The sequence below is a fragment of the Megalobrama amblycephala genome, linkage group LG15, assembly GCF_018812025.1.
Source record: "Megalobrama amblycephala isolate DHTTF-2021 linkage group LG15, ASM1881202v1, whole genome shotgun sequence".
NCBI lineage: Eukaryota > Metazoa > Chordata > Actinopteri > Cypriniformes > Xenocyprididae > Megalobrama > Megalobrama amblycephala.
The window spans coordinates 1955156-1982327 of NC_063058.1; the positions used below are offsets into that span (position 1 = coordinate 1955156).

Genomic DNA, 27172 nt, shown 5'->3' on the forward strand with positions numbered 1-27172 from the left:
TTGTTTCATAATGTTTTTATTCATATAAAATAAGCTACAACTTTTAATTAGTGATGCGCATTATATTATGCAAGAATTAGCATAGACTCTGAATTAATATCGAATAACATATGTACATTATATAATTCTGTTACATCTAGGTATAAACATAGCATATTACCTTCATATTACATTAATTTCAGATCAGTTTTTACAAATGTGTTTGACAATAAAGTGTTTGTTTGTATCCTCCTGCAGATCAGCGTTTGGAGTAGATCACATCTGTATGAAGAAACACAAGCTATCAGTTAGACATCAGAGAAGACCTGCTCCTCACTCACACATCAACAGCACACTGACCTCTGTGCTGATCCGGATGCACATTTTCATAGATGGGATATAAGAGGTTTTCCTGTTCACTGCGCAGTTTTCTGGCCCGAAGCACGTCTCGCACACACTGATAGAGGTACGAGTACTGGCACTAGTTTGACAAATACGTTTGATTTCAGAGTTAGCTGACATGTATTTGACGATTTACCATGGGAATAAAGAGTAACCCGTATGTGTTGTGTGCCTCACCTCCGTCTGCACCATGTGTGTGCGATGAAGCCTCAGATCGAACACAGCGCTGTAGATGTCCACCGTGTCTCTGGTGTCCAGCTGCTGAAGGACTCTGTCCAGAGCGATGAAGGTCCCGGTGCGGCCCACTCCAGCACTGTCCGACAGAAACACAAGGAAACGCTCACTCCTCCAGCATTTATACACTTGGGATGAGGTGGATTCATGGACTTCTTCAGACTTTGAGGAAGGTAATGCTGTAATAATGTTCACCTGCAGTGCACGACAGTGGCTCCAGAGAAGGGCGTCCGGTTGATGTAGTCTCTCACGGTTCGCACGAACTGAATGAGCGACTGTGTGATCTCTGGCACGCCGTGATCCGGCCACACAGTGTAGTGGAACTGACGCACGACTCTGGAGTAGCTCAGGTGTTCCTCCTGCACACACATCACACACAGATCACATCTGCGTTCCCATTGGAGTTCATGTGCGAGGGACAAAGTCGACGATTATACCCACATTACAGATCTTGAACTCTCGGATGGTCCACTCCGGAAGCACAGACTCCGACTGCATCTGGACTATCAGATCGCCGTAGTACAGCGCCTCCTGATCGAACGGCCAGTAATGGTCACACTTTACCTAAATAAGAGAGTGAAACTCAAATTCACTGAGTTGATGCCAAAAGAGCCTCATGAGCAGAAGAATCATATGATCATTTCACATACCCTTCCTTTCTCAACACATTGAGTCACCATAACTATGTTGTGCACATTCTGCTCCCAGACCATCTTCCAGAAGTCGTCTTTAGTGCCGGGTAAAGGACCCTGAGTCGCGATGTACTCCCGTCTAAAGTTATTGCCCTTCAAAAGAAACCTTTGGTCAGCTGTCATTGGATACTTTATGATTTCATGCAAACTGTATCTGCCACTATTTACTGTATTTTTAATGATGAAATCATGATTTTTAATTGAAATAAAATGCATGCTCAAAAAACTCAATTAGTGCTTTTTTTGTATCTAAGACGTTTGCCTTTTGTCATTAATGTACTTCCATGACCAAAGATCTTACAGGAATATAGCTGGCATTAATATAATCCGAGCAGGAGTCGTCGTCAACGTAGGACAGCTTCACCCGAGTGGAATCATCTGTCAAAATAAACCACTGTTTTAGAAAAAAATTATATTAGATCATTTAATGAAGACTCTGATTTGTATAGACGTACAGGGCAGTATATTGTTGTAGCGATTTTTGCCTCTGTTTTCAGGCAATAACGCAGAGTCTTGTGGTTGGTTTCGACCAACATCCTTCAGGTCCTGAAAGCAGAACAAAGAGGTACTGTGTTCAATCTGAAACATGAATCCTGTCGAATATCATATTAAGAAATAAGGAGGACATTTTACCTCGTATTCCTCAGAAAGGAGGTAGTTTGAATCTGCTCGAAGTTTAGTTAAATGTGCCTCAAAATTTGAGATACTGATGGGGCTGTGTTAGAAAAAAACAACACTATCTTATAATAGATAATGGAAATATTCAGAGCATGTTTAAAGAACATACAGTATACTGAAAAAGTCATTTTGAAAATATATGTCCCTAAAAATATGCTCAGTTATAATACATAAATATAACATAATTGAACACAATTGTAATGTGATTCAGGAGCACCAGTCTTAATGCAGTGTGCAGTTACTGTGAATGTGGTGCAGTACAGTACCTCGAGACACGGCGGTTCCTAAAACACAGAGGAAAATAACATTGTTATAAGAATTTATGCTTTTAACATCATTGAACGTATATAGTATAGTCTTTATAAAAGTATAATATGATTTTTCCTGATATATAAAATATCTTTTTTTATAATGAAAATAAAACAGCACATCAGTAAACTGCTAGTATAAGCTTTATTGATAATATAAATGCAGTCGTTTGTACCCTCTAACAATGACGTGTGTTCCTGTAGATGGTCTTTCTCTTCTCAAACTCATTCTGACCACAGGCTCTTGTGCACTCCTGGAAAAGACAAACACCTGTTATGACTAAATAATAAAGACTTTCTGATGCTACAATAAGCGAATACATATTACTCTGTTTAGTCAATACTAAGCCTGTGTGACGTGACGCAACAAAAGCAAACAGAACCCATTATAGTCAGTGATGCTGTCTACACTGGATGCAGTGCAACACGATACAACACGTCAAATTGCCTACAGTAAACTGATGAACAGATCTATTTCTGAGGTACGCCAAGCGCTCAAATTCTGATACGAATTTTGATATGAAGGACGAATGGATTTGCACTGGTTGCTTCCAGTCTGGACAGCTTCTAGCTGTTGTGGCAGTGTTAATACTTTCTAAGGCTGCATTTAACTCCACTTTTAGACACACATTCGTGAACTTCCCTAAGCACTTCCCCATGGAAGAATCCCCGCCGTCATTTTGAAGTGCATTCAACTTCGTCAAGTGGACGAGGAAGTTTATTTGGACTGAACATCAACCCCTCGATTTTGACAGAGGGAGCAAGTATACTTAATATGCACACTTTAGGCAGAGCCATAGACCACAATGCAACACATAGACCACAATGTGCTATAGAAATAACATCACAACAGTAACTCCCATAGCAGATTCCAAGTGATCGAGGGTTTAGGTCGTTAGTAGTGGACACTCGCGCAATGTAAACAATGATGTACATCTGAGTGAATGAGGCCGAGGGAAGTTAGCGAGGGAAGGGTGTGAAATAGTGCAAAAGCAATGAAAACATACTGTATATACCTTGGGGCAGTCGTGGCCTAATAGTTAGAGAGTTAGACTGGTAACCTGAAGGTTGCAGTTTCGATTCTCAATACCTACAGTAAATGACTGAGGTGCCCTTGAGCAATCCCCAGTCGGTCCCTGGGCACCACAGTGATTGGCTGCCCACTGCTCCGGGTGTGTGTGTCCAAGGTTTGTAGTGTGTGTGTTTACTACTCGCTACTCCTAATGTGAAAGCACTAACTAGATGGGTTAAATGCAGAGGACACAATCTGCGTATGGGTTACAATACTTGACCTTAATGATGTTTAGGACCATCACTGATTGTATTTGAGCTTTAGATTTGATATACTGATAAAGATGGACTCACATTTTGTGGACTTTCTGTCTGCAGATGAGCAGGACAATTAATCCCACCATGGTGGCGATAAGGAAGAGTCCAGCGCTGACCCCTTCGATGACCCCAGTCAACGGCTCTGAACACACACAGATAGGAAGAGTTAACAAACACATCTTACCGAACATCCTTCAGTATGGCCGATCCGTGTGTAATACCTGCATCTGTCATGAAGGGCTTGGATAGGTACGTATCAGTGTAGAGTGGAGAGAGAAAGTCCTCATGATCCTCATCAAACAGTTTTGTAAACGCTCGAACACTGAGTCTAAAGATCACGAGACAAACAGTTGAAGAGATCACCAACAATAACCAGACTGCAGACTCAAATATTAGTGTGATGGCAGCATTGGTAAGCATTTAACCTTCACATAGCCTTCACAGATGTGACCGGACTAGAATCATATGTGTTTGAGGGCTAACTATGAGGGGAAGGTTAAGTTTAACCCTGATCCATCTCCTGATACATGGGTCAAGTTTTGGACACATCGGTCAATACTAGCAACCAACAGCACAGGCTAATGAGTGACCATCACCTGTATGCTGTCTTGGGTTTCAATGGCCCATCGCAGAAGATCGACTGATCCTGAGCTGCATCAGTCAGTGGTTCTTTCTGATCACACCGTCCTCCGAGACTCTCCATGCCTGATCCCAGATGAATCTCAAACTCCTGCATTGTGCTCTGGCTCTCGTCACAGTGGCTACGGAAGTAATTGGTCTGATACGCTTTGACAGAGCTGTTGGATTTGTAGTCCAGGTATGAGGGAAGAGGATGATGTTGGTATGGCTGCTGGTTTTCACTGTCTGGATCTAACCAAAGAGAGGGATCATTGCATTACTTTTGTTGTGTAAGGAGACAATCTGTGCATAATGCTGAAAAGATGTCTCCCAACCATCAGATTCAGTTACGATGATGGTAAAGAATTTCACAGCGCCATTGATATCACTGAACCAGCTGCAGTTGAACTGGAAGAATATGGTTGACTTGGTGATCTGAACTGTATTCCCATCAACTCGAATCGAGGGCACAGGTGGACCTAAGAACACATGAACAACAAGTCTAATAAATAAACATTACTGACAGAAATTGATCATTTATATCAAATGAAAAGCCCTAACTCACGGTCTATCATTGTGACCACATTTTCCATGACCGCTTCGCTGGTCATGCTGTCAGAGATGACTTTGACGGAGACCATGTACTGTTTATGAGGCTCCAGATCTTTGATCAGATAGACAGTGTTCTCTTTGACTGTACGCTGTGAGTACACCATTTTCTGAGAGTCCTTTCTTGAGCACTCGATGCTGTACGAGTCAAAGTCAGATTCTGGCAGATTCCAGGAACAGGAAATGGCTGTGGAGTTCTGAGGACGGCAGTGCAGACTCTGAACACGCTCGGGCTCTGAAGACAGGAAAAAACACACAGTTCACTAGTGACAAGAACTGGTGCTATACCTACAGTTTATTACAGTACTATTAAGCTTTAGATACTTTGGACAACCTGTCAATCATATGAGATCGACCAATAGAAAACCTCAACCATCTAATCAATTCCCCATGGACAGAATCAAGCTCTGCCCTACATTTGTTCTTGTTCTAGAAGCCATTTCACTAGGATATACAAACCCGATTCCAAAAAAGTTGGGACACTGTACAAATTGTGAATAAAAAAGGAATGCAATAATTTACAAATCTCATAAACTTATATTTTATCCACAGTAGAATATAGATAACATATCAAATGTTGAAAGTGAGACATTTTGAAATGTCATGCCAAATATTGGCTAATTTTGGATATGAGAGCTACACATCCAAAAAAGTTGGACATAGCAATAAGAGGCCAGAAAAGTTAAATGTACATTAAGGAAAGTGGAGGACCAATTTGACATTTTGCAACAATTGGGTATAAAAAGAGCCTCTCAGAAGTGTCTCTCAGAAGCAAGATGGGCAAATCACCAATCCCCCAATGGCTGAAAAATTGGAGCAATTCAGAAAGGATTTCTCAGAGAAAAATTCAAAGAGTTTGAGTTATCATCATCTACAGTGCATAATACATCCAAAGATTCAGAGAATCTGGAACAATCTCTGTGCATAAGGGTCATGGCCAAGTTGTTATCAGCTCAGTTCAGCCTGCATCTCTGATGGTATGGGGTTGCATAAGTGCGTGTGGGATGGGCAGCTTACACATCTGGAAAGGCACCATCAATGCTGAAAGGTATATCCAAGTTCTAGAACAACATATGCTCCCATCCAGACGTCGTCTCTTTCAGGGAAGACCTTGCATTTTCCAACATGACAATGCCAGACCACATACTGCATCAATTACAACATCATGGCTGCGTAGAAGAAGGATCCGGGTACTGAAATGGCCAGCCTGCAGTCCAGATCTTTCACCCATAGAAAACATTTGGTGCATCATAAAGAGGGAGATGTGACAAAGAAGACCTAAGACAGTTGAGCAACTAGAAGCCTGTATTAGACAAGAATGGGACAACATTCCTATTCCTAAACTTGAGCAACTTGTCTCCTCAGTCCCCAGACGTTTACAGACTGTTATAAAAAAGAAGAGGGGATGCCACACAGTGGTAAACATGGCCTTGTCCCAACTTTTTTGAGATGTGTTGATGCCATGAAATTTAAAATCAACTTATTTTTCCCTTAAAATTATACATTTTCTCAGTTTAAACATTTGATATGTCATCTATGTTGCATTCTGAATAAAATCTTGAAATTTGAAACTTCCACATCATTGCATTCTGTTTTTATTCACAATTTGTACAGTGTCCCAACTTTTTTGGAATTGGGTTTGCAACTTCTTTCATGTCGACTGGTTGGGATATACAGAGAGGACTGATAAACTAATTCTTATACATGTGTGTCACTGACTTGTCCTGATGCTCCTGTAGATGGGAAGGCTGTAGGCGGGGTTGTTGGTTCCAGCACCACTGACCGTACGCAGGCTGATGTTGTACTGCCGGCCGGGGTACATCCCTTTAAGGATACGATTGCCGGATGTGGGCCTGTGGTAGGGGTTGAACACAGACAGATGGTCCCTGGGGCTCCACTGAAGGTCAAAGTCATCATAATCTGTGTTTTCTGGACCACTCCAGGTCATCTCCAGTGAGGTGTTAGTGATCTCTCCAAAGGAGAACGAGACTGGTGGCCTGGGGTCTACAACATATCAAAGCCATAAAGTGGATCAGTGCTACAATTATAAAGTACTGATTGTACAGTTATGATGAAGGAAACTCTACCAATGACTGATCTTCAGGTCTTTTAAGATAGCTCTTACCCGTCCTGCCGTTAGTAGTTGCCATGTTAGTGAGATCTCCACTGTGTGTAAGGACAACCGCCTGGTAGAGTCGTCCAGACACCAGGCTCTGAAACACATGACTTCTGCTCTCTGGTCCCAGACTCTGCTTTGCTTCTTGAGTCCCATTGGGGTTGTAGATCAGGAGGGTGTAGCTGCTCACTTCACCCCCGGCCTGCTTCCAGCTCAACCACAGACTCTCAGAGCTTCTTTTGCTGTCAGCACGCAAGAACGTCACAGCCGCAGGAACTGCAAAACATGTTTAACCAAGCTACTGATTACAGTATGGACATTTACTACAGGTTTTACAGTATTTGTTGACTTGACTTTCTTGGTCAAATGTGAACAAAACAGTAACTGTGATGAATATATGATCGTGTTTTCTGTTAAACCGCCACAACATTAAACTATATCACATAACTACACTAAAAAACTGGCAAATTTGTGTATGTTGTTCACCTGTCCGGGCCCAGATTGATGTGTCGTTGGTCTGATCTCCACTGCGGGTCACAACAACCACCTTGTACAGCGTCCCAGGTCGAAGGTTATGGAAAGAACAGTCCTGCATGGTCATTATTCCGGGTTTCTTATCATGCAAGCTTTCATCTCCATTATACAGAAAAACATCAAATGCATCAAACTCCCCGTCCGGCGGAGCCCAGTGGAACGACAGGCTTGTGGTCGTGTTGCTTAAAACGGACAGGTTATTGACAGATGCTGGGCCTACAACAAACATGTTAAGACACTGTAACAGGCCAGTTCATCTGCTGTATTATCATGTATGTTAAAAACAGGACCAAGACAATCTACTCACTGGTTCTGCCCTCAGCAATGACATCTTTGCTGCTGATTCCTCCGCTGATGGTCTGCATCAGGATTTGGTATTTTTTCCCTGGAGTGAGCTGTCTGAAATAATACTGACTGGTTTCTGCGGTTTGAGAGCTATTAGACACCAGAGTTCCCCTCTCATCCAGAAGCTGCAGCCGATAGCTGTCGTACACTCCTTGACCCGCCTGCCACGACACCAACAGACTGGACGTGCTGCGCTGGTTCTCCACCTGTAGAGCCGTCACCGAGGAGGGAACTGCAGAGTTTCAAGAGAGGACATGAGTAATAGAGGAACTGATGCTTGGATTATATTGATCTGTCTGAATTTAGAAATGGGTTTAAGTAGGCTTAAACTGCATGTTTCAGTATTTATATTGACAGAATAATTCAAAGCACAGTACAGTGTCTGGACATTTAATCAATAAACCACTCCAGGCTGATTTTACCATGATGTTGATAGGCATGGTAATTGCTTTTATAAAACAACAGCAACAACAATATGATAAAAGACACCAATGTAAAAACACCATAAATTGTTATTTCACCTGTTCGTCCTGTTTCTGTGCTGTTATTGATAAGAGATCCACTGATTGATGTAATGGTTATTGTGTACTGCTGTCCCGGCAATAGACCCTGGAAACTCATCTCATTCACATGTTTATGGACTGGTCTCTCCTCAGCCCGACCGCCCATCTGAGACAGGGACACAGTGTACTGGTCCACATCACCCTGTCCAGGAGTCCAATTCACTCTCAGACTGCTGCTCTGACCGTCATTACTGATATGAATGTTCTTCACTTTACTGGGAACTGAAATATAAAGAAAACAGCACAACCTTTAAGATTTTGCAAGATAACTACAATGAAAAATCACATTTTTCCACTGTTATACTACAATATTTCTCCGATATCCACATGCAACAGTGAGACGTACCTGTTCTGCCTTTGATAACTTGCACACTGAGGTTTGGTCCACTGAAGGTGGACACCACAATTTTGTAGAGTCTTCCAGGAGTGAGTGATGAGAGCAGGTATCTGTTCGTGCTGCTGGTCAGTGTGATGGGTGGAAACACCTTCATGTCATTAAACAGCAGCTGAACCTCATAATGGTCAACATCTCCAGGAGCAGAAACCCACGTCACCAGTAGATCCTCTGTGCCACTGTCAGCTAGTGAGAGGTTCCTTACTCCTGCTGGCACTGAGAGAGAGAATAACATAATAGTAAACTAAAGTACAGAGCTACAGAACTACAGTAAACTAAACTACAGAACAACGTAACTGCAGTAAATTAATGTACAGAATGACATAACTACAGCAAACTACAAATCCATGTAACTACAGTAAACTAAACCACAGAATTACAGTAAACTGTTCTAATGAACTGTAGAACTGTGGTAACTAAACTATTAGGCAAAACAATTACAGTTAACTAAACTACAGAGCTACCAACTATGGTAAAATACATTACAGAGTTACAGAACTATGGTAAACACTGCAAAGCTACAGAACTACTGTAAACTATACTACAGAACTATGGTAAAATACACTACAGAGCTACAAAACTGTGGTAACAACACTGCAAAGCTACAGAACTACTATAAACTACACAACAGAACTATGGTAAAATATACTACAAAGCTATCATAAACTAAACTACAGAATAACATAACTACAACAAACTACAAATCCATGTATCTACATTAAACTAAAAACAAAGCTAAATATCTTCAATAAACTAAACCATATAATTACAGTTAACAATTCTATGGACTAAGTAACTGTAGAATTGTGGAAACTAAACTATTAAGCAAAATAATTAGTTAACTAAATTACAGACTAACTAAAATACAGACTTACTTTTGAAAAACAAAAGCACTTGTCTCTTTGGAGGAAATGCCCTGCTACAGAACTACTGTAAAATGAAATATGGAGCTACAAAACTACAGTAAAATGAACTATGGTTCTTCAGAACTACAGTAAAATGAACTATGGCTCTTCAGATGTACAGTGAAATGAACTATGGAGCTTCAGAAGTATAGTAAAATGAACTGGAGCTACATAACTACAGTAAAACGAACTATGGTTATTCAGAACTACACTAAAATGAACTATGGAGCTACAGAACTACAGTGAAATGAGCTATGGTTCTTCAGAACTACAGTAAAATGAACTATGGAGCTACAGAACTACAGTAAAATGAGCTATGGTTCTTCAGATGTACAGTAAAATGAACTATGGAGCTTCAGAACTACAGTAAAATTAACTATGGTTCTTCAGAACTACAGTAAAATGAGCTATGGTCGTTCAGAACTACAGTAAATTAACTGTGGAGCTACAGAACTACAGTAAAATGAACTATGGTTCTTCAGAACTACAGTAAAATGAACTATGGAGCTACAGAACTACAGTAAAATTAGCTATGGTTCTTCAGAACTACAGTAAAATTAGCTATGGTTCATCAGAACTACAGTAAAATGAACTATGGAGCTACAGAACTACAGTGAAATGAGCTATGGTTCTTCAGAACTACAGTAAAATGAACTATGGAGCTACAGAACTACAGTAAAATGAGCTATGGTTCTTCAGATGTACAGTAAAATGAACTATGGAGCTTCAGAACTACAGTAAAATGAACTATGGTTCTTCAGAACTACAGTAAAATGAGCTATGGTCCTTCAGAACTACAGTAAAATTAACTGTGGAGCTACAGAACTACAGTAAAATGAGCTATGGTTCTTCAGAACTACAGTAAAATGAACTATGGAGCTTCAGAACTACAGTAAAATGAACTGTGGAGCTACAGAACTACAGTAAAATAAGCTATGGTTCTTAAGAACTACAGTAAAATGAGCTATGGTTCATCAGAACTACAGTAAAATGAACTATGGAGCTACAGAACTACAGTAAAATGAGCTATGGTTCTTCAGAACTACAGTAAAATGAACTATGTAGCTTCACAACTACAGTAAAATGAATATTGGTTCTTCAGAACTACAGTAAAATGAGCTATGGTTCATCAGAACTGTAGTAAAATTAACTATGGAGCTACAGAACTACAGTAAAATGAGCTATGGTTCTTCAGAACTACAGTAAAATGAACTATGTAGCTTCAGAACTACAGTAAAATGAGCTATGGTTCTTCAGAACTACAGTAAAATGAATATTGGTTCTTCAGAACTACAGTAAAATGAACCGTGGAGCTACAGAACTACAGTAAAATGAACTATGGAGCTTCAGAACTACAGTAAAATGAACCGTGGAGCTTCAGATGTACAGTAAAATGAACTATGGAGCTTCAGAACTACAGTAAAATGATCTATGGTTCTTCAGAACTACAGTAAAATGAACTGTGGAGCTACAGAACTACAGTAAAATGAGCTATGTTTCTTCAGAACTACAGTAAAATTAACTATGGAGCTTCAGAACTACAGTAAAATTAACTGTGGAGCTACAGAACTACAGTAAAATCAACTATGGAAGTACAGAACTACAGTAAAATGAGCTATGGATCTTCAGAACTACAGTAAAATGAGCTATGGTTCTTCAGAACTACAGTAAAATGAGCTATGGTTCTTCAGAACTACAGTAAAATGAACTATGTAGCTTCAGAACTACAGTAAAATGAGCTATGGTTCTTCAGAACTACAGTAAAATCAACTATGGAAGTACAGAACTACAGTAAAATGAGCTATGGTTCTTCAGAACTACAGTAAAATGAACTATGTAGCTTCAGAACTACAGTAAAATGAGCTATGGATCTTCAGAACTACAGTAAAATGAACTATGGTTCTTCAGAACTACAGTAAAAGGAACTGTGGAGCTACAAAACTACAGTAAAATGAGCTATGGTTCTTCAGAACTACAGTAAAATGAACTGTGGAGCTACAGAACTACAGTAAAATGAACTGTGGAGCTACAGAACTACAGTAAAATGAACGATGGAGCTACAGAACTACAGTAAAAAGAGCTATGGAGCTACAGAACTACAGTAAAAAGAGCTATGGTTCTTCAGAGCTACAGTAAACCAGCATAGGCATACTTACATGTCCTTCCATGAGTTGAGACACTAGACTCATATTTCCCACTCCATGTACTGACAATCACAGTATAGAGTCGGCCTGGTACCAGCTCACTGAACACACATTCATTCTGAGTCTTGGGGACCGTCTTGTTCTGGTGGAAGATGTTGTTGTGCTTGATGGAGACATGATAGTAGTCAAAGTCTCCAGCCGCGTGGCGCCAGTAAACCTTCAGATGGTCATCACGAGCCATGTGTGTGGCTGTAGGGTTCAACACTGTGGAAGGTTCTAGAGCAGAGAAACAGAATAATGTGAAAACCAACTGCAAACACCTCCATTACAGTACCTAAAATGGGACAAAACTGCTTATGAACATTCTTACGTGTACGCTCCTGAACCATGGTGTGGTTTTCAAACTCTCCACTGTGGGTGGTGACGGAGATGTTGTAGAGACGTCCAGACACCAGAGACTTAAAAACACACTCCGTACTGGACTTGAGCGTATGAACCGTTCTCTCCTGATCTCTCAGAGTGACAGAGTAACTGTCCACGTCTCCTTCAGCTGCCCTCCACGACACACTCAGGAAGTCCATGCGCCCATTGTTGCTCACCGTCACATCTCTCACAGCGGCTGGAACTGAGCGACACACAACACGTACCTATATAAACTTCACTGCAAAATAAGTGCAGACCCACAAAAAGCACTTTGTTTATTCAATTAATAAAGAAAAATATGATCATGATGGCTGGTAGTGCTTTATTTGTTCGGTATGTTTATTTTCAATATTATTACATATAAATATTGTCTGGCTAAATGATTAAATGTGAATATGCAGTTGTAAGTTATATTAAACCCTATTATTACAAATGCTACTCCAAACACAGCCATAAACTACTCAGATTTGCACACGTTACGGCTCCCAAACTGCAGTTTTGAACTACAACATTCTTGTAGTCTTAAGGCAATCACTGATGCAAATTTGATGATATATTTATGTATAAATTAATTAAATTTAATGATATATTCATGTATAAATTAAACTCATTTCATAGTTACTGAACTGAATCTACACTGATCTGACTTGATCTGAATAATGACACTATTGTCTTTTAGAGCAGCTGTACAGCAGAATTGAATTCTGTTTGCGTCACTGATCAATATCTTCCCGTTTAACCCTGTAAAGCTGCTTCGAAACAATCTGTATTGAATAACGTGTTAAAATAAAATAAATAAATGTGACTTGACTATAAATTACATATTCAGATTTATATAATTCTTTAAATAATTTAATAATGATTTTTTTTTAAAATATAAGATAAAGATGTAATGTTGAGGAGTATCAATGTCTAAACTTACGAGTGACTCTGAAGACAAGCTACTTGTTACTTTGGTAACAATAATAAAATGTTGAGTTTAAGTATGATTGTTCGCTCAAAAGAGAACAACATCCTCCCTCCACAACAACATTCCCTGCAGGAAGTCGCACAAATGACCTTGACATATTCAAGGCTTCCTGAAAATTCCAGGAGCATTCCTGCAGCTCCAGATAAGAGTGCGTGTGAAGTTCAGCATACCTGTGTCATCCCTCAAGAAAAGCTCACTGACATTCTGAAGAAACTAAGCACAGCGTTCAGTTTTCTTTAAGTGCAGTGCATGCCAGTCTCACTTATCCCACTGTTACTCTGGTATAATAAGCACCCTGTGTGTGTGATTGTGTGTGATGTTGTGTGTGTGGCACCTGTGCGTCCATCAGCCACCGTCTGGCGTGAGAGGGCGTTCCTGTGCATGGTGGTCACCACCGTCCTGTACAGAGCACCAGATCGCAGGCCCTGAAAGTGGTAGGAGGTGACGTTGGGCGGCACGCTTTCGTTCTTCATGACCACGCTGTTGTGGATGAGCAGCACCCGGTACAGATCCACCTCTCCGATCGCCCTGTCCCAGCGTACCTGCAGAGCATCTGTGCTGCCCTGATTGCTGACCTGCAGGTGTGTGACCTGTGCAGGGACTGACCACACACACAAACACAGTTCAGCACAGTGAATACAAATCAATCAGAACCCTGCAGCAGTTCATTAAAACTCCACTCTGGACATCTGAATGACTCACTGGTGTTTCCTTTGACGTGGGCAGAGCTACTCAGATCTCCACTATTGGTTGTCACAGTGATCGTGTAGGTGTGTCCAGGCATCAGATTGTTGAAGCTGAATTGCTGAACATCATGATCTAATGTCCTTCTGTCCACGGTCGTGTCTCCGTCCCTCAGCAGGACGGTGTAGTTGTCCCACTCGCCGACAGGACGGGTCCACACTGCGCTCAGAGACGTCTCGCTACTGTGACGGATGTTCAGCAACTGAACGGGCCGGGGAGCTAAACAGAGAGGAACAAGGAATATTTCATGTCTCATATGCCTGGTCTGAACTATCCTGGTCTCTAGCTATGGACACAGTTAATTGTGATACAGTTATTTTGAGTGAATCTGTTCTGCGTGTTCATTAGGGCTGGGATTCATTTACAAAAAGAATATATATTCTTCAGTTCGGGAGCATTGTGTGCTCAGAGTCAAGTCAAATTTTCAGTTCACTTTTTAGAAGTGTGTAAAGGGGTGGCTGATTATGATTTGACTTTTTAAACTTTAGTTAGTGTGTAATGTTGCTGTTTGATCATAAACAACATCTGCAAAGTTATGATGCTCAAAGTTCAATGCAAGGGAGATATTTTCTTTTACAGAAATCTCTGTTTAAGGACTACAACAAATGGCTGGTAGGGACTACAACGAGCTTCTTCCTGGGTTAGTGACATCACAAACCCTAAAATTTACATAAACCCCACCCCCGAGATTACACAACAAAGGGGGCGGGGCCATGTTGGGCTGCTTTAGAGAAGAGGAAGAGTTGTTGTAGTAGAGTGTTGTTGACATGCCGTCATTTTACGCCGGACTGCTTCACAGACGAGGGTCAATTCAACACAAAAGATGAACATGACGGCACATGCTAGTGGATGAGTTGAATCAACTCCACAGCAACTACATAAATTTATCCACTAACCATTCAGAAACGTCTAAAAGTTGTAACTTCTTCCTGAGTCTCTCCATCAGTGTCGACTCCGGTTTGAACAATGTAAGGCTGAACACCGTTACTGACAATCCTCATTTTGGCTGCGTGAGATTCTCCAGCTTTGTTGTTGTTGAGCTGTTAAAGATCCGCCCTCTTCTGGAAAGGGGGCGGGAGCAGCAGCTCATTTGCATTTAAAGGGACACACACAAAAACGGCGTGTTTTTGCTCACACCCAAATAGGGGCAAATTTGACAAGCTATAATAAATGATCTGTGGAGTATTTTGAGCTGAAACTTCACTGACACATTCTGGAGACACCAGAGACTGATATTACATCTTGTGAAAGGGGCATTATAGGTTTCCTTTAAGAAACAACTATGAAGGTGTGCTCACTTCAAGTTCACTTAAGTAGTTGAATCATTCACACACCTAATCTCCCATGGCAGTCTGTGGCTGAGCTCAGATCTCCGCTCTCCACGCTGACGGACGCTCTGTACAGTCGGCCTGGAATCAGAGTCCAGTTGGTGAAGCTGAACTCCAGCAGACTCCTGTCAATGGTGCGGTTCATCAGCACAGATGAGCCATTGAACAGCAGGATCCGGTAGAAATCCCAGCTGCCGTCAGGAGGAGACCAGGACAAGCGCAGACTCTTCTCATTCAGGGCCTCCAGCTTCAGATGAGCCGCCCGTCCTGGAGCTGATGAGCAGCAGACACAACAACAACACACAGAAGCTCCGATTATTTCTCTCCAAGCAAACAAGCTTATGCTATAAAAACATTAATGATTAAAACCATGATTAGAATGTTATTTAAACATTCTTTGAACGTTTATTTGTAATATTCCAAGAACTTTAACATTTAACATTAAAGAATGGTTTATCTTCACCTTTACAAAATGTTAGTGAAAGTTGTGGAAAATGAAAGTTCCCTATAGTTGACAAGGCAATGAATCATTTGTTATTCATATATGCATATCTTAGAGTATCTATGTATTCATATAAAACCAGTTTTATAGTGGTATGTTTTTAATGTTTTTCATCATATTTCTTGCCTGTTCTTCCTGTCTTCCTGGTCTCAGCTGTTAGTTCTCCACTCTTTGTCTTCACCGACACCTGATAAACGTTTCCGGGTGTCAAGCCGCTAAAAACCCACTGAGACGTGTTTTGAGGAAGGGTAAGGGCCAGCTCAGAGGAGCCGGGGGAAGACAGAGAGAGCTGGTAGGAGTCCACGAATCCGACTGCAGGAATCCAGACGGCTTTAAGAGAGTCCTGACTGCCGTCGCTCTGCAGAGTCAATGATGTGACGGGGGCAGGAGCTACAGAAACGACAAGAGAGTCTTTACATTTACTTGATGTCACTGGAGGTCTACTACACCACATGCCTTAGTGACTTAACCTGTTAACCTTAAAACTTCTTTCATGTCAGCAATAATATGCCAAGCGTCTTCTTTAAAAAGAGACCAACCTTAGATCTGTATTTTAAAGCTTTCATTTTCACACCTATGTTCAAAAAGGAGGGTGAAAGTTTTTAATCTCATCATTTCCTCACCCTCATGTCATGAAAAACCCAAATGACTTTCATTCTTCTGTGGAACACAAAAGGGGACGTTTAGCAGTACATACAGTGAAAGTGGACAATGACCAGGAGTTGTGAAGCTTTGTGTGAGAAACTGAACAATCTCAGTCCGCTCAACAGACTCCTCACAACAACTTTTGACAGCGATTGTGACAGTTCAGATTTTAAGGTGCTGTTTGAGTGCCGCTTGAAGTTCTCTTTCAGTTTCACCGTATGGAAAAGAGCAACGTGAACATTCTCCTTTAGTGAAGAAACTGAAGAAAGTCGTCTGGATTAAAGGGTTAATTCACCCACAAATGAACTCTGACTCATGCCATTCTCAACCTGTATGACTCTCTTTCTTCTGTGAAACATAAAAAGGTATTTTTAGAAACGTCTGGGAGTCAGTGGTAATCAAAGCAAATCTTCTTTAGTGTCAAACAGATTTGGAACGACACGAGGATGAGTAAATAATGACAGAATTAATCTCAGTCAGCATTGGTGAAATATTCACCATCATCTCATCACCAGTGTTTCCTCAAGCAGAGGTGAAGACACACAGTTCAGGAGTGTGTGTATGTGACAATACATGAGTGTGTGTGCATCATGGGTAATAATGGGCAGTAAAAGGCAGGATATGTAGGCGGGTTGTCTGGTAAAGCAGGAAGGGAGGAGGCAAGCTGAAAATATCCTGGAAAAAATGATAAAAAAGCTGATGGCCTTTGGTTAGGAGTGAACGCAACAGCTGGTTAGATGTGTTTCTGCGTCCTGTGGAACATGATAACTGTACCAGTGTAAAATGAGTGCACATAAATGATTTATGCCACGAATGATCAAACTGTTTGGTGTAAGAACATTAAAAAAGTAAGCTGTTTAGTTCGTTAATTAGGCTACTGTGTACTTTTTTTGCCTTTTTATTGTTATTATTTTATTAAACATTTTTAATTGGGTAAAAATGTGTATGTCTGTAATTTAATGTCACCAATGCTTTGGCAATGTAAAGAGTTTTTGCCATGCCAATAAAGCAACTTGAATCTGAATCCGAGTTGTTTACTTAAGTCTATCCATGTCCACCAGTTTGACCAACTCAAGCCTATCTGTGGACTGATATGTGCCGTTCAGACACATCTGTCTTGGTTTAAACTGATGGTTTAACCCAGACAACATACAAAACGCAATGACACTCAACACGGACACATGCTTGCAGGGTGCATGCTGGGAACTGCAGTTGTTGTATGGTTCAGCTATACATTACAATTTGCAAAATGAGCAAACCTTGTGTCATATTGGCTTAGGAAAAGGATACTCAGCTCTACCCTAATTCACCAAGATCCTGCCTTTGTCTCGGTCTGAAAAAGCTACAGTTACTCAGCATGTATAAAAATATACAGCACAGTCACATATTTTAAAATGCTAAGCTCATTTGTAGTCAAATTTGACTCATATTTCATGGAACAGTAGCATTACACAACACAGACATTGAAGTTGTTGCATGGCTTCAGATTATTAAGAATATAGAGCACAAATCATATGAATGACAGCATGACAGCCTCAGTTCCCATTCACTGTCACTGTGTGAAAAAGAGCACAACATGGTGACGAGGACAGAAGTTTCATTTGGGTCACAATCCCCACAGAACTACCTCATTCAAGGCCTGGTCTTTCATCGCTGTTTAAATGAGTTCACTCCAAACATGAGTTTGTTCAGATAGGGTCAGAGGTGAGAGCTTAGGGTCAGGGGTCAGGCTTCACTGGAACGTGATCAGGTGTCAGTTTGTTTTGAAAGCTTGTTGGTTGACTGATGAATTGATTTCTCTTTCATCTGAGTGTAATAGGAGTAAAATTATTTTTCCAACAGATTAACTGGTACAAATTATTACAAGTTTGACGTGAGACCAGAATGAAAAAAAAGGTACTGTAACATTTAATTTTGATGGTCCACTTTAGAGATTTTTCAAACTATTAGTATCTTTGCAACTACATGTCAACTAACTCTCATTAGTCAGCTTAATATCTGCTAACACTTTATTCTGATGCTCCCCAATAGAAACTCTACTGATTATTGACATGTAGTTGCAAATTAATGAGTTAGTTGACATATAAATGCAAATTAATGAGTTAGTTGACATGTAGTTGCAAATTAATGAGAGTTATTTGACATGTAGTTGCAAATTAATGAGTTAGTTGACATGTAGTTGCAAATTAATGAGAGTTACTTGACATGTAGTTGCAAATGAATGAGTTAGTTGACATATAAATGCAAATTAATGAGTTAGTTGACATGTAGTTGCAAATTAATGAGAGTTATTTGACATGTAGTTGCAAATTAATGAGTTAGTTGACATATAAATAGCTGGAAATTAATGAGAGTTAGTTGACATGTAGTTGCAAATTAATGAGTTAAGTTGACATGTAGTTGCAAATTAATGAGTTAGTTGACATATAAATGCAAATTAATGAGTTAGTTGACATGTAGTTGCAAATTAATGAGAGTTATTTGACATGTAGTTGCAAATTAATGAGTAAGTTGACATGTAGTTGCAAATGAGTTAGTTGACATGTAGTTGCAAATCAATGAGTTAACTGACATGTAGTTGCAAATAAATGAGTTAGTTGACATATAGTTGCAAATAAATGAGTTAACTGACATGTAGTTGCAAATTCAATGAGTTAACTGACATGTAGTTGCAAATAAATGAGTTAGTTGACATATAGTTGCAAATAAATGAGTTAACTGACATGTAGTTGCAAATCAATGAGTTAACTGACATGTAGTTGCAAATTAATGAGTTAGTTGACATGGTTGCAAATTAATGAGTTAGTTGACATGTAGTTGCAAATTAATGAGAGTTGCTTGACATATAAATGCAAATTAATGAGTTAGTTGACATGTAGTTGCAAATTAATGAGAGTTATTTGACATGTAGTTGCAAATTAATGAGTAAGTTGACATGTAGTTGCAAATTAATGAGTTAACTGACATGTAGTTGCAAATTAATGAGTTAACTGACATGTAGTTGCAAATAAATGAGTTAGTTGACATGTAGTTGCAAATAAATGAGTTAACTGACATGTAGTTGCAAATTAATGAGAGTTGTTTGACATGTAGTTGCAAATTAATGAGAGTTAGTTGACATGTAGTTGCAAATTAATGAGTTAGTTGACATGTAGCTGGAAATTAATGAGTTAGTTGACATGTAGTTGCAAATTAATGAGTTAGTTGACATGTAGCTGGAAATTAATGAGTTAGTTGACATATAAATGCAAATTAATGAGTTAGTTGACATGTAGTTGCAAATTAATGAGAGTTAGTTGACATGTAGTTGCAAATTAATGAGTAAGTTGAAATTTAGTTGCAAATAAATGAGTTAACTGACATGTAGTTGCAAATTAATGAGTTAGTTGACATGTAGTTGCAAATAAATGAGTTAACTGACATGTAGTTGCAAATTAATGAGTTAGTTGACATGTAGTTGCAAATAAATGAGTTAACTGACATGTAGTTGCAAATAAATGAGTTAACTGACATGTAGTTGCAAATTAATGAGAGTTGAGTCATTCTACGAAACATTTCCACTTTGCATTTTTCAACATTTTCATTATGAACAAACTTTTTTTTAAACAAACCTACAAATTGAAAGATATGTTAATCCTCCAAAAAAACATATTTTCCCACCTCAGGCACAAAATATTTATAAATATTATCCTTTTTATTCAGACCCTTGTCAACAAGCCATTCTTGTACCACCCCATCATGCCATTGGAGTAGTAAAACAAGAAATAGATTTTTAAAATCTAATGTTTTCCTAATAGAAAAATGTCCCTTTTTTGGAAACCATCAATAGAAAGTCTGTAATTTAATATATTTTTTTATTTTTAGATTTTTAATCTTGAAACATGAATTTGACCTTTCAGTGGCCTCATTGTACTGAAAAAATGAATTTACTTAAAAAATACAAATAAAGTTACATTTATCTGATCAGTCCACACAACAAGAACATCATTCAACATTAATTTATGTAATATTTCATTTTCTTTCCATAAACCTTTACCAAAATGACCTGTGACGGGGTGTAACTGATGACGGGGTGGTATGGACAAAGTGTTTCTCTATATGTTCTGCTGGTTTTAAACTTTAAAAACTGGGGAAGGGGAGACATTCAAATTGAGTAAAAAGTGTGTGAGTGATATAGTGAGAAATATAATTATCTTTGTATTAATAAGTAAAAAAATAATAAAAAACAGTTTTCCCTATCTATTTTGCGTGACGGGGTGAGTGAGCTTGACGGGCCCTGCCTAATGAACCAAACAGTGTTGGCAAATTAATAAAGTCATGTAGTTGCAAATTAATGAGGTTTTCTAATGAGTTCCACAATATGTAGTTGCATATTAATGGATTAGTTGTCATGTAGTTGCGAATTGAGTTAATTGACATGTAGTTGCAAAGTTAATTGTAGTTAGTTTAAAGTCTAAAGTGGACCATTGAAATAAAGTGTAATTAAATAAAACTTAACTTAAATTTGTACACCCCTATATAGAATTATAACAAGGTGCACAAATTAGTAGAATCAACCACTCCAATAAACACAGTTAACCTGTTAACTGTCACCGGCCATTTTGAGAACAGCTCTGAACTTTAATGCTGGTGGTTCATGAATGCTTTGAAATACAGACCAAAGGCTGGTCTCATTTTAAGGAAGACAAGTGAAAGCAGCTTCAAAGGTTATAGAAGTTTAGGTTCACTGTCAAGCAAATGTATTGAACTAAACATTTGTATTTAATTGTATAAAATATATATATTTTACCAAATAATATAAACTCTAAAATTGCCAGAAAATCTAATTCTTACATATGTGCTCCAAATCTGAAGTTGATTTCACAAAAATTTTGCTGCTAAAAGGTTTTAAAGTATAATTTCAAAATTATTGTCACAGGACAAATTTTGAGTGCTTAAACGTTCAAAAGTGTAAGTAATAATCTACTTATACTATAATGTACTTGTAACATGTATGTTCTGTTTTGGTTCTGTTTTCTTGTTCATATGTTTTAGAAATGGAGTATTAAGAAATGAGGAATTTACAGGAACTATTCAGAGGAGCTAGAAAACATAGTTAGGAACTGATTACTTTTTGAGTAACTTTGAGTAACCACCCCACTTCTCTCCTAAATGACTGCTACTCTATCCATTAACAATAGAGTTCACACATAATAATATCTGTCCAGAGAATGTCTCCCTATGAACCCAGAAATCATTCATTTATGTTATTGTCTTGGCAGTCCGAACATGCCTTGAGTGAGGAAATGCAAGTCGGAGAAAGAACACACTGTTCTGCACGAGTGCCAAGACTTGAGAGAAAAAACGCTAAAATCCTGCATGCCTAAAACACTGTGTAAATGCAGGTGCTTTATCAAATCTGTCAGAACAATGTGTTCCACCAGATCAACGTGAACAAGAAGAACAATGAAAAACAACCATAAATCACTGCATGCTATTGTGAAGTCTCTTCCAGTTCAAGACACTTCTGTTCTCAGGTATCTTCTGATTCAGAAAACTAAAGCTATGAAGGAATGTAAGAGGTCTTACCGGTTTGAACTGTAACGTTCAAGCGAGCGCCACCTATCTGAGAAATGATCTCAAACACATAGGTATCTCCGGGAATCAGACCCTTTATCAGGCATGTGTAATGGTTGGGTCGCTCCGTGTCTTCAGAACAGCTTCGTGAAGTGAGAAGTGTTGGCCATGATGAAGCTGCAGGATTTTCCAGGTGTTGTGAAATTGATCACACAATAATCCATATGAATACTCGTTGCAGTTACGTTCACCAGACACCCAACGGCCTCCGTCGTTTCAAGCTACAAACAAGAAACATACAACAGACATTTAAAAAGATCTAAAAAGATATCAGATATTACATTTCAAATCTCTTCATAATATTGTTGTAGCTCAAACAAAAGAGCATTGTGCTAGAAATGCCATGGTTTGATTCCCAGGGAATGCATGAACCAATGAAGTGTAAACCTTGAAATCAATGTAAATGTGTTGAGCGGTGCATTGATGTGACTTGTGTGAAAGAATCTTGAGAACGACAGCAAAGATCTTCCTTAGTTTCTTACGGTTACAAGAAAACCTCAAGCAGACAGCCAATCAGATTAGAGGTTGAGATTTTTGCCAGACAGTATGTGAAAAATTTGGCATCGCTTGGTAGACAGATTCCAAAACTACCAATGAAACCTTGCATTTGAAATATCTATAGTGAACTGTCATCTAGTGAATCACGTCAGATGTTGTATTTGCAGGAATTCTTTAAGACTCAAGTTCTTGATAGTATTAAACAAGACTATGCACAGATCGGTGAGAATCTAGACCTAGCGTGTCACTTCTCACCGTCGATGTGGAGGCCGCAGTAGGAGTGACTGTAGATGGTGGAAGTGATGCTGTGGTGCTCGGAGCAGCAGCGGTGATGATGACGGTGGTAGATGTGGACATTTCTACAGCTGTAGTCGCAGTTGTTGAAGTTGTAGGTGTTGTAGTTGAATCTGTAGTCGTAGTTGTAGTTGTAGTTAAATCTGTAGTCGTAGTTGTAGTTGAAGCTGTAGTTGTAGTTGAATCTGTAGTCGTAGTTGTAGTTGAAGCTGTAGTTGTAGTTGAATCTGTAGTCGTAGTTGAAGTTGTAGTTTCTGCAGTCGCTGATGTGAATGTGTCTGTGTTCAGGGCAGGTGTAGATGTGTACGGGGCTGTCGGGGTGGTCGATGTACTCGCTCTATCTTTAGGAGAAGTGGTGGCTGTATTTGGAGCAGATCTAGTATCCGTATCGGTAAGAACTTCAGTAATTGCTCGGGTCGTTCTGGTTTTGAATGGCAACATGGTCTGAACGTCTTTGATGATCTTTGAGCTTTTGGTTGTGGCATTTGTCCACGCGCCATCTGTGTTTGACACTGGTAAACTTCTGGTTGAGCTCTCAGTCAATGCATGATGTGCCTCAGTGCTGATGCTGTTACCTTCTGACGCTTCTGTGAGAGAATCAGTCTGAGTTTCAGTGCTTGCATCAGAGGAAACTAAAGGCTCAGCATCTGTCGTGGACAACATGAACTCTGTCTGAGAAATCAGAGGGTCATGGGTCTGCTCCGGATCATCTGAGCTCATGTGAAGCATATTCTGGGTGAAGTTCTGAGGTTCACGAAGGGTTCCGGTCACCATCAGAGCGGTGGAGGACACATCTGTCCCATCGTAGGGTGATTCTGTCTCCAGCGTTTCAGTGTGGTTCTCCTTAAGGTCTGTTTCGGCTGTGAATGTCATCAGATCATCTAGACCAGAGGTAGCGGTCCGTTTAGTTCTGCTTCTGACGGTGTTGCTGTGGTGGGTCACTGCTCCGCTTTGAGTAATGAGAGGGACTGTCAGAGTGGTAATTTCCCCAGTGGATTTCACTGTTGAAACTGTGGATGGGCCTGATGAAAAGAGACTGGTGTTAGCATTATGCAGCATGATGTCTGGTATAATATACATTCGTCAAGCTACTGTTAGTAACCTCATTGATTATGTTAACATTTAGTCACTCCTCTTCACTTAACCGTACTGTATTATACTGTACTTCACTGTTCAAGCACGCCAAAAGCAAGACAAATCAGCCTAAATGTTTACTTTTTTATTCCATGGTACAAGCTTCCATAGATATAAGTGAAGTTGCATGCGATGGCAAGGAAGTCAGCTGACCTGTGGCGGGGCAGAGAGACGTGGTCACCCGTCTCCCCTCAGAGTCCACCGTCATCATAGACCAGTTTGAGTACCTTTGCCCAGAGCGGACAACCACCCGCATTCCCTGCTTTTTCAGGAACATCGGCGTCTCTGCCAATCCAAAGATCCCTCTGTTGTCGTAGCACTTCCACGCTGGCGCGGTGTCACAGTCGCTGAGTTTGGCCAGGCGAGCGTGGCGCGGGACGGCAGCTCTCTGATCGACCCACAGACATCTGGACTCCAGCTTATGATTAAGTCTCCTGCCGCTGGTCCACATCCACTGCTGAAACGGGTCGCTCTCATTACACCTACTCAGGACCACTACACTCGGACCGGTGCTCAGACACAAGCCTTTATTAGTGTGTTCGATCAGAAAGCCACCTGCCAGAAAAGAAAAGGATTGTGTGCATGTGTTAGTTTGATTTTCTGAGTAACTCGGTAGCAATTTACAATGTGGGTGCACTAATGTGCATTAACTCATGCTTAACTAATGCACTGATTAATGTATGACTCATGAAGAACTAAACCATTGGAATGGTTTTGTTCATGCATTAACTCAAGATTAAATGTGCATTAGTTAACCAAAGGGTAGGCAATTTTTTATAAACACTTTTTCTACAGACCTACTGGTTGAAACTCTCTTCACACCTAAATATTAAAAAAACTTACATATATCTTCTGTGGAAGTCTCAGGGTCAAAAAAGTTTGTCCAATCACTGCATTCGATGCTTTCAAAGCTAGCTTGCTATTGCTAGCCTCTCTGAAATTACCTGCCCTACCTTAAGCATGAACTGATGCACATTAGTACATCCGTATTGTAAAGTGTTACCAATATCTCTGAATCTTCTCAATCCTGGGGAAGATTGTCATGCTCTAAAGTCTTATGCAGATAACCTGAATTTTGGCCACTTTATTGTAAAGAAAGTCTGAGTTGAGAAAGTCTTATCGTAAATTTCACTCACGATAATTTAATGATCAGCAGATAGGACCTAACTGTGTGTCTTCTAGATTTTTCTGCATATTTAGAGGCCATTCATAGAAAAAATGTGTTTTTTTAAATTTTACGCAAGATCATAAGTGTTTTTTGTAGCACTCAGAATATATTTAAATTACTTTCATCTTTAAACCCTATAATGAATGTGTCTGTGAGATCTGATTTAGGCAGACTGTCCTCCAAAAAAAAAAAAAAAACGACCCTATAGTTAGTTTTTCAAGTACCTTATTACGACCTATATTTACATTTTAAAATCATGCGCATTCTAGCTGGTGTAAAAATAATGACAGTGTCGTGTTACGTCTGACTGTCATTACCAATCAAAATGCGTGTTCATTTAAATGCAGTGTGTGGCTTTTTTACACCATTTGTCCTATTTCCATTTAGCAACTCATTTTTTTATTAACGACTACACCCACCCCACCCCTAATCCTACCCTTAGTGATTTATAGTGCATACACTTCATGATCACATGCGTTCCCTGGGATCGAACCCATATTGTAAATTGTAATGCAATTGATATATATATATATATATATAGGCATATTGGTTGGAGAACATGTTGGATTTAGGGGTACATGGTCCCATTAACGTGGAAATTGCTGAGGCATACAAACAATATTGTTTTTTTGTTTATTTTACAATTCTGTTCGACTACATTAGTGCAGAAATTACACACTTAACCTTTAAGTGAAGTCAAATCCCTCATGGTGTTCCACAGGGTTCAATTTTGGGACCTCTTCTTTTTTGTTTATAAGTATGATTCCCCAAGATCATATTATTCAGAAACACAACTTATTATATCATTTCTATGCTGATGACACTCAGCTTTATCTTCCTGTTAACAGTTGTCTAATCTGTTTGAATGTTTTAGTGACATTAAATGCTGGATGAACATAATTTTTTTTTTACAGTTAACTAGCAATAAAAATGATATAATTGCCTTTGCCATCAGTTATAACTTCTGGCCTTATCAATCAAAATGCATAAACATCAGCTAGACGGACATGTTTAACTGTTGCGCTCGCCTCTCACGTCTTTTGCAGCGTCTCGCTCATAGTATCACTCGACATTCTAAAAACGTGGCGCTCAACTTAATTATTTTTTAAACGCGTATCTAGACCTTTCGTTTTATTTCATTCCACTTACACATTAGCAATGTAAGTTGTAAACAAATAATGAAGGAAATCAGTCGTGACAGTAGCTGAAGGAGTCAGAAAGTCCTCAGGCCTCGACACAAACAGCAGACCTGAGCTATAGGGAGCGAGGTGATAAATCCACACGGACACATTCTCATTACTAAAATACAAAAGCAAAAAACAAAACAACAACTCTTTTTTCTACTTACTGTTACACGACTCGTGTTAGCTGTTCATATGAATCAATGAATTCTGCTTTATCACTGATGGTTGTTTTTGAAATGTGAGAGATTGTGTTGAAATTGGCAAGATTAAAGTTTAAAGTAATGATTTATCATATACTATAATAGCATTAATAATACTAAAAATAAAAACATTATATAATGCTAAACTGCTCAGTAACTTATGAACACTCGGAAATAAATATTAAAATATCCCAAATAAAAAATATTATGATATTGCCAAAAATGAATGTACATAATAATAATAATAATAACAATGACTGTTATTACTGTTATGAATGTATACACTGTTAATGTTATGAATGTATACACTGTTAACGCACACTTGATCAGTTCAGCTAACCTGCTATAGTTCAAACAACAGTTCAAAGCAGCTCACAGATTTTCACTTGGATTTTCTCTGTAACCAACAAATTCAAGCAGCCAGAAGAGTGAAGAATGATCATATCAATACTCACTCAATGCAGAAAACCGCTCCAGTGTTAATAAGAGGAGAAAGAGCTTCTCCATGTTACTGGTTGGCGAGTTTCTCTGAGCTCAAATGAGAGTTCGAGCGCTCAGGAGGAAATTCTCTTTCAGGGGAAGGAAAAGTCACTGACCGCCGTTTCCTTCTATTCAA

General features: G+C 39.4%; 1 protein-coding gene across 1 annotated transcript; it reads right to left on the reverse strand.

Annotated features, from left to right (window-relative positions):
- On the reverse strand, positions 1 to 27172 carry LOC125247315 (receptor-type tyrosine-protein phosphatase beta-like). The gene is given in 33 exon segments (XM_048158567.1): positions 1 to 261; positions 340 to 460; positions 559 to 694; positions 811 to 974; positions 1057 to 1179; positions 1266 to 1400; positions 1609 to 1685; positions 1763 to 1853; positions 1941 to 2022; positions 2252 to 2269; positions 2470 to 2547; positions 3659 to 3764; positions 3844 to 3950; positions 4219 to 4492; positions 4576 to 4719; positions 4806 to 5084; positions 6569 to 6853; positions 6975 to 7241; positions 7452 to 7715; positions 7807 to 8076; positions 8366 to 8629; positions 8754 to 9017; positions 11863 to 12126; positions 12221 to 12475; positions 13578 to 13844; positions 13946 to 14206; positions 15322 to 15588; positions 15944 to 16207; positions 22031 to 22164; positions 22166 to 22299; positions 22832 to 23892; positions 24158 to 24559; positions 27012 to 27172. Coding segments are annotated over 33 exon segments (6933 nt in total). The 5' UTR covers positions 27064 to 27172; the 3' UTR covers positions 1 to 238.